General features: G+C 35.2%; 2 protein-coding genes across 2 annotated transcripts; both read right to left on the bottom strand.

Annotated features, from left to right (window-relative positions):
• Positions 1–133: 133 nt before the first annotated feature.
• Positions 134–6,520, bottom strand: LOC110861223. Its single transcript, XM_035844541.1, has 18 exons — positions 6,422–6,520; positions 6,072–6,134; positions 5,781–5,963; positions 5,515–5,713; positions 5,189–5,421; positions 5,035–5,121; positions 4,782–4,928; positions 4,493–4,675; positions 2,716–2,944; positions 2,416–2,633; positions 2,246–2,344; positions 1,985–2,173; positions 1,651–1,918; positions 1,175–1,404; positions 999–1,097; positions 757–870; positions 525–686; positions 134–456 (listed from the first exon to the last, which is right to left on the bottom strand). Exons 2-15 carry the CDS (start codon positions 6,093–6,095, stop codon positions 1,080–1,082), a joined length of 2,307 nt encoding a protein of 768 aa, XP_035700434.1. The 5' UTR covers positions 6,096–6,134; positions 6,422–6,520; the 3' UTR covers positions 134–456; positions 525–686; positions 757–870; positions 999–1,079.
• A 76-nt stretch (positions 6,521–6,596) lies between these two features.
• Positions 6,597–10,438, bottom strand: LOC110861215. Its single transcript, XM_022110326.2, has 13 exons — positions 10,307–10,438; positions 10,110–10,169; positions 9,801–9,983; positions 9,497–9,740; positions 9,178–9,410; positions 8,822–8,920; positions 8,551–8,739; positions 8,216–8,483; positions 7,896–8,125; positions 7,734–7,820; positions 7,614–7,664; positions 7,425–7,532; positions 6,597–7,347 (listed from the first exon to the last, which is right to left on the bottom strand). Exons 2-13 carry the CDS (start codon positions 10,131–10,133, stop codon positions 7,183–7,185), a joined length of 1,881 nt encoding a protein of 626 aa, XP_021966018.2. The 5' UTR covers positions 10,134–10,169; positions 10,307–10,438; the 3' UTR covers positions 6,597–7,182.
• Between the last annotated feature and the right edge of the window lie 518 nt (positions 10,439–10,956).

The raw sequence follows: 10,956 nt of genomic DNA, 5'->3' as shown, positions 1-10,956 counted from the left end.
CCAATTTATCTAAATTTATATTAATCAATATCACAATTTCTGCAGAAAATAAGATATGTTCCACTTGAATAAGGCACACCACTTATAAGTTTCTATAAATATATTTCGATTGTGGTTTACTAAATATCCAAGGTTTAAAATTTCGTTTATAAGTGTTTATATAAACTATTTATTATAAAACATGCCATTTTCAAAGTCATTTTGTCTCTTTCTAAATCTCTCGAGGTCCTTGTGGTACTTGAAATGTTGGTAGATAATAGCAGAAATTTGCATGTTTATATCTTCCACGACTTCGGGAGGCATCTGTGTAAGCATTCTGTCGTAATTTGTGTACATGGATAAATACTTGAGCTGAGGCGGACAAGATGATGGCAAAGAAGCTCCAATTTCGCTGTTATTTTCGATAGAATTAGCACTTCGGGAAGGTTCTGGGTCTGCATTTGTACTTTCACGAATCTGCATATTTTTAGTGATAATAGCCATGAATATAGAAAAGTTACAAAAATACTGCCATGAAAAATTACCACGTTGGATTTTCCTCTGGAACAAGATATCGTATCTGTCGATTTTTCCAGTTGCGCTTTCATGGGGTCGAATCCCTCCTCCTTTTCCGTAGCCAAGTAAGGCGTCAGTTTAACGGAAGACATGGCATCGGTCAATTCTGCAGATCGTTTGGATACACTATCCTGCAAAATACAGTTTCGATTATTTGCAAAATCTCTGCCAAAATTTAAATAAAAAATGAGACATATGTACATCTTCCTTTCCGAAGGAAGCATCCGAACCAGAATTTGACGATGTGGACATTCGGCTTGAACTTTTTGAAATATTGCTGGACTCCAACTTATTATTATTCAGTCTCGCGAAATTCTGTAATCAATTAATAGTTACATCTATTATTATTTCTAGGAAATAATTGTTAAACAGAAAATTAACAATATTTTGTACACGTAAAGACATATCTTTTTACGCATTTTCATATAAAACTGGTAAATTACCACGTCATTCGCAACGTTACAATTTACATTATCTCCTGATTTTGAAGTTATTAGAACTTCTTCGGTTTTCCAGTTGTTCGCTCAAAGTTGCAAAATTTCCTGCACAAAAACATTCAGACTTTAATTTTGGCCAAGCATTAATTTCTATGGGTTTACAGAAAGTTGCAGTTACCAACCTGCACTGCAGTTTCTGAATTTTGCGATAAAAATCCACAAATAATTCGACCCTCCAGGTTTTGAAACAGGGTTTCAATCCAGTCCACGAATTCTGCATCATCCTTCAATTTTGCCAGATTTAGGCTCGTTTGTTCATCTTCCTTAAACTGGTCGACTGCCTTATCCAACTTGACACCAATCGTTGTTATCAGGGCACAAAGTGTCGCCATGGTTACATCATGGTGCCTCTCTAAATTCACATAAAGAAATATTTACTTACATTCTCAAAATCAAAATAAGTTACGACAGTTACGAGACGTTAGAAGAGTCGCAAGATTTTGTCAGCGTGTTGTTGCTAGCAATTTTTACGACGCTTGACGCCTGGTTATTCGTAAACTATTTCACGATACGAAGGATAAGAAGACAACTGTGAATACTCTCATTAGTTTCCGTAATTAACTATCACCCACAATTACAAAACCAAAGCTCAACTTACTTGAAAGAACGTTGACACACCTCATAATTGTACTTTGGCCAAGCACGTCGTAGTTGTACAACTCTCCAATTAGTCGAATTTGACCTCCACTTCGTTTCATACATTCTGATTTGGTTTTGTCAAATTCTTCTGAAATTCCATCGTTATCTAATAAATTATCTTCCGATTCTTTAATCTTATCCACACCGGCAACAATTGAGTGGAATTCGATCTGACATCGGTCCAAGACTACTTTTCTCAATTCGGATAATTGATCACTAGTGTATATCTAAAAGAAAATTAGTTCAAAATGTTGATTATTTTCAGAAACTTATCATAATATTTATGTATATACCAATCTTGCAAAAACGCCGGCCGACGTTGGTTTCTTGACCACTTTCTTCATCATAATATCAACGAAAAGACTTGTCAAGTTAACCTCGCCGTCATCGAAGTAGAGAGTGGTTGTAAAGTCTTCCAAAACTTCGTCGAAATTGGAGTGGCTGATCTTGTTCAACATTTGTCGAATGGTTAACTCAATATCCTAAAATTAGAGATTTAGGTCGTATTTTTAACCAGTACTGATTTTTAATTTGAATATGAAAATGAAATTCACCCGGTCATTTTCCAAGTACAAATTTGCGTTATTTTCTGCTCTAGTCGTGGTTGTAACTTCACCAGCTTTCCAATTGTTCTTTCGAAGTTCCAAAATTTCCTAAAAATCCAACTTCATTTTGACCAAAAACTACTTTTGATGAATTATATTTATTCTTAGGTATCTTTAACCTTGACATCAGTTTTTGAACTTGAGGACAAAGATCCACTATTACTTCGAGTAGTCAGGTCATCAAACAGGTTTTCAACACCTCGTAGGAATTTCACAGTTTTTACAGACTTCCTCCATACAGTTTCTTCTGTAAACTCTTTAACTGTCTTATCCAACTTGCACCCAATCGTCCTTATCAAGTCGCAAAGGATCGTCACGCTCAAATCAGTGTTCCTATCTTAATCCATTGAAATACAAAAGTCTTTCTCAAACTGTATGAATTAGCAACAAACAGGTTGAAACTCTAAATATTCACTTACTTAAAAGACTGTCAACAAAGTTCATAATTTTCTTATGACTTATTCCGTAGCAATTATACAATTCCCCCAGTAGTCGGATATTTGACTTCAACCTGTCCAGCTCTGATTGATCAACTGATTCCAAGTTGACCTCTGTATCCATCTTCGTGAGACACAATACGAATTCGGCCCTGCATCGCTTCAAGATTCCTTTTCTCACGTCGAATTTAGGACGGTACCAGTTTGAAATCTTAAAGGAATTTAAGATGGTAAAAAAATTTCAGAGATTTATTGAAGGTATTCATTATTTCTTCGTATCATTGGTATTGTAAAATAATTTACGAAGAAAAACAAAAATATTTAGTATCCTTAATAACGTGATTTTTCAATGACTATGTAAATCGTACGACGCTTGCACAATCTCGTACAGGGTTTGGCACGTACGTGGATACGAATTTGACCTTGAATAACCCCGGAACGGTTTGTCGTAGCGGGTCAAAATTTTGAACAGAGGAGCATGTTATCCTCAGATACGCGTGTGCAAAAATTCAACTTTCTACTTTCAAAAATGCCTCCCCCACAGCCCCCAGAAGTTCAAACACTCATTTTTACTCTTTCCAAATTCCGTCTAAAAAATTCGATCTCCGCAGAAAATTTTTGTTTTCAAGTATCCGACCCCAAATAAGTCCATTTGACTTATGTCGGGGGATTGTACAGGTACTTCACTATTCGAAATGATTTTTATCCCCAATCTAGCTTCAAGGTCCTTTGCATTATCTTGGATCAACTTTGCCGTCTGAGAAGACGCTCCGTCATGATGAAAACTCACCTTAATTATTTTTTTACCGTGCAATTTAGGAAAATGTTATTCTAAAAGTGGTTTCAATACACGGTCCACATCATACTTCGAAGATTCTTTCACTTTTTGGGGGACTTTGATAAGTGGGAGGACACCACGACCCGACATTGCACCCACGACCATCAACTGTTTAAAAAAGTTCTCCTTACAAAGAAGCACCAACTTGAGTGAATTGTTTTCGACATTTGTCGTGTAGTAAGCTCTTCGAACCTAATTAGTAACTTGTAGAGAAATTAGTGCTTCGTCAAATGTCACCAATAACTCACTCTTATTCCTTCACAAAAAATTCGAATAATTTTTTTTGTAAACACGGGCGCGATTTTTTTCCTACTTTTCAGTCAGCTGATGCACACGGCTTTTCCGACGAAGTCGTTTCTTCAAAATGTTAATTTCTCTTTTCACTGAACGCTTAGACACCCCAGCCTTACGGAAAATTTCCTTTTGGGTCAGTGGATTGTTTTCGAAGGTCAATAGGTCAATTTTCCTATGCACGGTCGAAATTAACACTTTTTTGCCTTCTTTCAAGGGGTGGTGGTTGCCCTTTACTCAAAATTTATCGCTTTTCACCTATATTTTTCAATACCCTATTGATTGTAGATTTCGAAACTGTTTTCCATTCACTTTTAGAATGTTTAGCAATTCTGTTGTACGAGTATTTAAGTTTGGAAAGAGGTTTTATGGGTGTCTCAGCTTCTGGGGGCTGTGGGGGAGGCATTTTTGAAAGTAGAGAGTTGGTTTTTTGCACACAACTATTTGAGGATAACATGCTCCTCTGTTCAAAATGTTGACCCGTTGCGACAAACCGTTCCAGGGTTATTCAAGGTCAAATTCGTATCCACGTAAGTGCCCAACCCTTCTGTAACTGTCGTAACTTATTTTACGATACGAAGAATACCAATAAATCATCAATATCGACATTGTTATGGTTTATGCATTTACCAATCTTGCAAATACGCTGGCGTTCGAAGGGTTTCGGTCCAATTTACTCAGCATAATGTCAACGACGAGATTTGCCAGGTGATCAATGTCATCTGCCTCAATGCTTATAAAGTCTGGCAAAACCTCATCGAAATTAGAGTGACTGAGTTTATTCAGGATTTGTCGAACTGTTAGCTCAGTATCCTGTAAATAAAGTTATTGTAGAAAATTTTTACTACAAACGAACTTAGGAAGCATTATTAATTAAAAAACTGTTCAGTTATGAATTACTTATTTATGTATGACTTACCACGTCGAATTCTCCACTTGAAGAAGATACCGTATCTGTCGATTCTACTGGTTGAGCTTTCATGGGATTAAACGCCTTATTTTTGTCCTCTTCTGTAAAGTGAGACATGAAATGGGGAAAATCCTGCTTGAAGGTCGGTACAGAGTTCTAGGAAGTAATTGTTAATCAAAAAATGATCCTACAACTTTGTGCAAATATTTATTCCATGTGCCCACATTTAGTACTGATTTGTAATATAAAAATGAAAACTTACCACGGCACTGCCCAAATTTAATTTTTTCCTGGATTTTGAAGTCGCTAGAACTGCTTTCCAATTGTTCTTCCGAAGTTGCAAAATTTCCTACAAGCAGAAAACTTAATTTTGACCTAACACTAATTCTGATGGATTATCTAGTCTTATCTCTAACCTTGACAACAGTTATTGAAGTTAAGGACAGAGACCCATCGTTACTTATAGTAGACATGACGTCAAACAGGTTTTCACCCCATTGCACAAATTTCAAATTTGTCTCAAGTTTTAAAAAGCTTATCTTCGCCAGTTTAGTTTCTTCACTACACTCTTTAACTGTCTTATCCAACTTGCGTCCAATCGTCCTTATCAAGATGCAAAGGATCACCACGCTCAAATCGTCTTGCAGGGCTTAATTCATAGAAATATAAATTTTCCTTCATAAACTATATGTAAAAATTATGTAAATAAGAGAAGCGATTGAAATTCTAGATATGTTCTTACCTAGCAGAATGTCGACATAATCCATAATTTTCGTCTGGCTTATTCCGAAGCAGTTGTACAATTCCCCAAGTAGTCCAATATTTGACTTGAATCTGTCCATATTCTCATCCATATTCTCGACGGATAATTCGAATTCTGTGTCGCATTGGGACAAGATTTCCTTTCTCAAGTTGTATTTAGGACGATACCATTTGGATATCTGAAAGGAATTTAGAAATTTCTCTAAAATTTCAGAAATTTATTATTATTATGCTTTGTGCATTTACCAATCTTGCAAATACGCTGGCTCTCCCAGGGTTCTTGTCCACTTTACTCAGCATAATTTCAAACACGAGAATCGCCAATTGATCGATGGCGTCTACTTGAATGTTTTTAAAGTCGGGCAAAACCTCGTCGAAATTGGAGTGGGTGAGCTTGTCCAACAATTGAAGAATGGTCAGCTCAACATCCTGTAAATTTATAAGGGGGATTTTTACTGGGTAATTATGTCTATTTCAAATGTGGTTTAATTATTCAATTCGTTCGACATCGACACGACTAATTTATGGATGACTTACCTCCGTGATTTCGTGTGTAGTCATTTTAAGACCCAATTAACACCCGTGCTTATACAGATAACGCTGAAAAGGTAATTAGGGGCCGTCCATAAATTACGTAACGCAAAAATCGCGATTTTCTAGACCCCCCTCCCCCCCTTTAACATGTGTAACATAGGCACGATATCATTGGAGTCTTATACCCCCCTTCCCCCTCTTGCGTTACGTAATTTATGGACGGCGCCTTATAAGATGATGTGAAAATGAATTAGACATGTAAAAAGTGAAATCTTATCGAAGAAGACGTGATTTAATTGAATGATTTAAAGTTATCTATATTCATTGTAGTAAATATAAGAATATTATCTTACCAATTAACAGTTATACCAATGGCTGGACAGACAATTAATCAACAATTAACAAAAGTTTGCTTCTTGCCCTGTTTGACAAGAAGTGATACAGCTTTCGCGCTGTTTTTCTTTTGCCGTGAGACTTTTTGAGACGCATCCATAGTTGCAAAATAATATATGCAAAGTCAAAATTCCATTAGACTAGAAATTGTTTTATTTAAAAATAAATACGCTTATAAAAAGCCGTACAAATTCCGTGGCAAAAATGTTTTCAAACTTTTGAAATTCTACCCCAGAATTTTTCGCCAGTTTGAAAACAAATTCCGAATCTTAATTACATTCTGCTCGTTAGTTATTTTTGCACAGGTTTTTCAACTTGCCGAATTTTTTAGCATTTGCGGCATTTACATGATAAATTACTTCTTATCAAGAAACCAGGTTTACACCATTTCAAAAAATACCAAGAACTTGATCTATTTAAATATGTTACAAAAGTGGTATATGTATATGCAATGAAGATCATACAATAAATGTATTATGTAAAAGTATTTTATGCAATCTCACATGGGACCAATTTATCTAAATCATTACATATAACAGAAAATTAGATATGTTCAACTTGAATAAGGCATACCACTTATAAGTTTCTATCCATATATTTCGATTGTGGTTTACTAAATATCCTTAAGGCTTAAAATTTAGTTTATAAGTATTTATATAAACTATTTATTATAAAACGTGTCATTTTCAAAGTCAATTTGTCTCTTTGAAATACTTTCGAGTTACTTGTGATCTTTGAATCGCTGATAGATAATCGCTGAAATTTCCATGTTTATCTCCTCCACGACTTCGGGAGGCATCTGTCTAAGCATTCTGTCGTAATTTGTGTACATGGATAAATACTTGAGATAAGGTTCGCAAGATGATGGCAAAGAAGCTCCAAAATCCTACAAAAAATTCACTTTTAATTATTTGCAAACTCTGCCAAAAATCAAAATATGTACGCGATGATAAATGTTTTTACATCTTGCTTTCCGAAGAACGGATCTTCTGAAGCAAAATTTGACGATGTGGACATTCGGCTTGAACATTTTGAAGTGTGGTGAGCATTATTTCTCAGTCTCACGAAATTCTGCAATCAATTAATAGTTACCATTTGGCAGTTTCCTGTAATGTTTAGTTTTTCACGATACAAATTTATAATTAAGCAAACCTTGTTAACTTCGCTGTCAATCTTTTCTTCCTTGAATGGTGGTACCGAGTCCTAGGAAATATTTATTACACAACATAAAATTTTATATGGACTGATTTTTAGAATGATCTGGAAAATTACCACATTCAAATTTGCGTTATCATTCGATTTTGAAGTCGTTGGAGCTCCTTCAGTTTTCCAGTTGTTCTTTCGAAGTTGCAAAACTTGCTAAAAACAATTTATAGATTAATTTTAACCTAACGCTAAATTTTTAAGGATTTGACGTTAAAACGATGTACCAACCTGGACAGCAATTTCTGACTTTACCGACCAAAATCCAGTATTAATTCGAGCATCCAAGTCTTCAAACAGGGTTCCAATCCAGCGTACGAATTCTATGTCATCCTTCAATTTTGGCAAGCCTAGCCTCGTTAGTTCATCCCCCTCAAACTGATGGATGGTCTTATCCAACTTGAGACCAACCGTGGTTATCAGGGCACAAAGAAAGATCACGCTGATATCATTGCGTCTCTCTTACATAAATAATTCACAAAAATATATTAATTTTCCCTTGTGTAATTAAACATAACGTATTTAAAATTAAGGCTAAAAAGTCAACTCACTTAAGAGCACGTTGACACATCCCATAATTGTGTTTTGGCCAAGTACGTCATAGTTGTACAACTCGCCAATTAGTGAAATGTGACCTCCGCTTAATGCTTCGATAAATTTTGACTTCACTCTTGCCAATTCTGGATTTGCAACGTTATCTGATAAGTTATCTTCGGATTGTTTGATCTTATCCACATTGGCGATAATTGATTGAAATTCGATCTGGCATCGGTTTAAGATTACTTTTCTCAATTTGGATAAGCGATCAGTTCTGGAAACCTGATACGAAAGGAAAGAAGTCTAAAATAGAAATAATTTACACAAAAACTTCTTCCATGTTTGGTACCAATTTTGCAAAAATTCCGGCCGACGTTGGTTTCTTGACAACTTTTTCCATCATAATGTCAACCAAGAGAATTATCAGGTTAACCTCGCCGCCATCTAAATAGTTTGTGCTTGAAAACTCTTCTACAACCTCGTCGAAATTGGAGTGGCTGAGTCTGCCTAACATTTCACGAATGGTTGACTCAACATCCTAAAATTATAGGGAATTTTTAGAGTGTATTTATAAATTTAGGACTAATTTTTAATATGGAAATAGAAACGTATTTAACTACCCGATCATTCACCACCTTCAAATTTACTTTATTTCCTAATCTTGAAGTGCTCGGAACTTGTGCGGTTTTCCAATTGTTGTTCCGAAGTTGCAAAATTTCCTAAAAATTCAATTTGATTTTGCAAAATATTGAGGGTATTGTTATTTCTTCGTATCCTTAGTATCGTAAAATAGATTACGAAGATAGAACAAGGGATCAGGTTAAAAATAGTAACGTGATTTTCGATGAGAAAATCTTACAATGCTTACAAAATCTCGTAAGCGTCGTAAGGTATTCTACGATACGAAGAATACCAAGGATACGAAGGAATAATGAATTCCCTCATTAATTTTGATTTATCTATCGTTATTTCTAACCTCGAGAGCACTTATTGAATTTGGAGACAAAGATCCACTGCTACTTCGAGTTCTCAGGTCTGCAAACAGATTTCCAACACCTTGTACGAATTTCATAATTTTCTCAAGTTTTGAAAAACTTTTCTTCGCCAGTTTAGTTTCTTCAGTACACTCTTTGACCGTCTTATCCAACTTGCGCCCAATCGTTTTTATCAAGATGTACAAGATTGTCACGCTCAAATCGCCGTCCCCCTCTTAATTCATACATAGAAAGAAATAAAAATCTTCGTTAAGGATTATGCAACCAAGCAAGACATTGAAATTCTAAATATGTTCTTACCTAGCAGTATGTTGACATACTCCATAATTTTCTTCTGTCTTATTCCGCAGCTGTTGTACAATTCCCCAAGTAATCGAACATTTGCCTTGAATCTGTCCCATTTTGATTCATCATCTATTGATTCCAAGTTATCTTCCGATACGTTGACCTTGTACATATTTTCGACGCATAATTCGAATTCTGCCTCACACCGGGTCAGTAGTTCCTTTCTCATTTTGAATTCAGGACGATACCATTTGGATATCTGAAGTGAAGGGAATTTAGAATGGTGGAAAATTTCCTGAAATGTATTATATTCATTTACTAATCGTGCAAATACGCTGGCCCTCGAAGGGTTTCGGTCCACTGTACTCAGCATAATGTCAAAGACGCGACTCGCCAAGTGATCGATGTCGTCTACTTGAATGCTTTTAAAGTCTGGCAAAACCTCGTCGAAATTGGAGTGGGTGAGCTTGTCCAACATTTGATGAATGGTTAGCTCGAGATTCTGTAAATTTATTAGAGAGAATTGAGAGTGGAACATTTATTTGAAAGTAATTTAGCAGTAAATAATGGGATTTAATTAAATTTCAAATTTAATTGGTACGAAACGACTAATGAGTGGATGGCTTACTTTTATCATGCCGTTTGTAGTCATTTTAAGACCCAATTAACACCCGTAATTATGGTAATGCTAAGATAAACGAAAATGAATTAAATAAAAGTGCGTAGTGAAAATTCTTAGCAAAAATAAGACGTGATTATTTAATTTAATTGAATGCTTTAAAAGTTATTTGTATTCTTTTTAGAAATATAAGAACATCATCTTACCAGTTATACAAATGGCTGAGCAGACAATTAATCAACAAAAGTATTTGCAACAACAAACTAAAAGTGAAAAGGAGCCAACCAAATAACTTGTTCTTTGTTTGACGGAAGAAGTAACGCAAGATATCTTTCGCGCTGTTGTTTTTTTTTGCTGTGAGACTTTTTGAGACGATAAAAGGGTTGTCAAATATAAAACTGTCAAAATTCCATTAAAGTAGAAATAGTTTTATTTAAAAATAAATAAAAGTCGTACAAATTCCTTGGCAAATATGTTATATGTTTCCAAAATTATGAAATTATACCCTCAATTTTTCGCAAATTCGAAAACAAATTCCGAATCTTAATTACATTCTGCTCGTTAGTTTTTCTGTTTTTGCAAAATTTTTCCAACTTGCATAATTTTTCGCATTTGAGACATTTACATGATAAATTACTTCTTATCAAGAAACCAGGTTTACACCATTTCTTCCCAATTACAATCCTCCAAGATGCCACCTTATCATTTATCCCTGTCATTACTTCGATAATACGTTGCCCATGACTTTTCCAAATCGTCCTCCAATTTTCCCTATTCATTTCCGGAAATCTCAACATTTCAATCCCAAACCCCACCAAACCTAACCCCGTTCCAATCAACAAGATAAAAAATACCG

This window comes from Folsomia candida, unplaced genomic scaffold, assembly GCF_002217175.1.
Source record: "Folsomia candida strain VU population unplaced genomic scaffold, ASM221717v1 Fcan01_Sc038, whole genome shotgun sequence".
Taxonomy (NCBI): domain Eukaryota; kingdom Metazoa; phylum Arthropoda; class Collembola; order Entomobryomorpha; family Isotomidae; genus Folsomia; species Folsomia candida.
The sequence above is the reverse complement of the archived record's forward strand: the minus strand, read 5'-3'. Positions and strand labels throughout refer to the sequence as shown.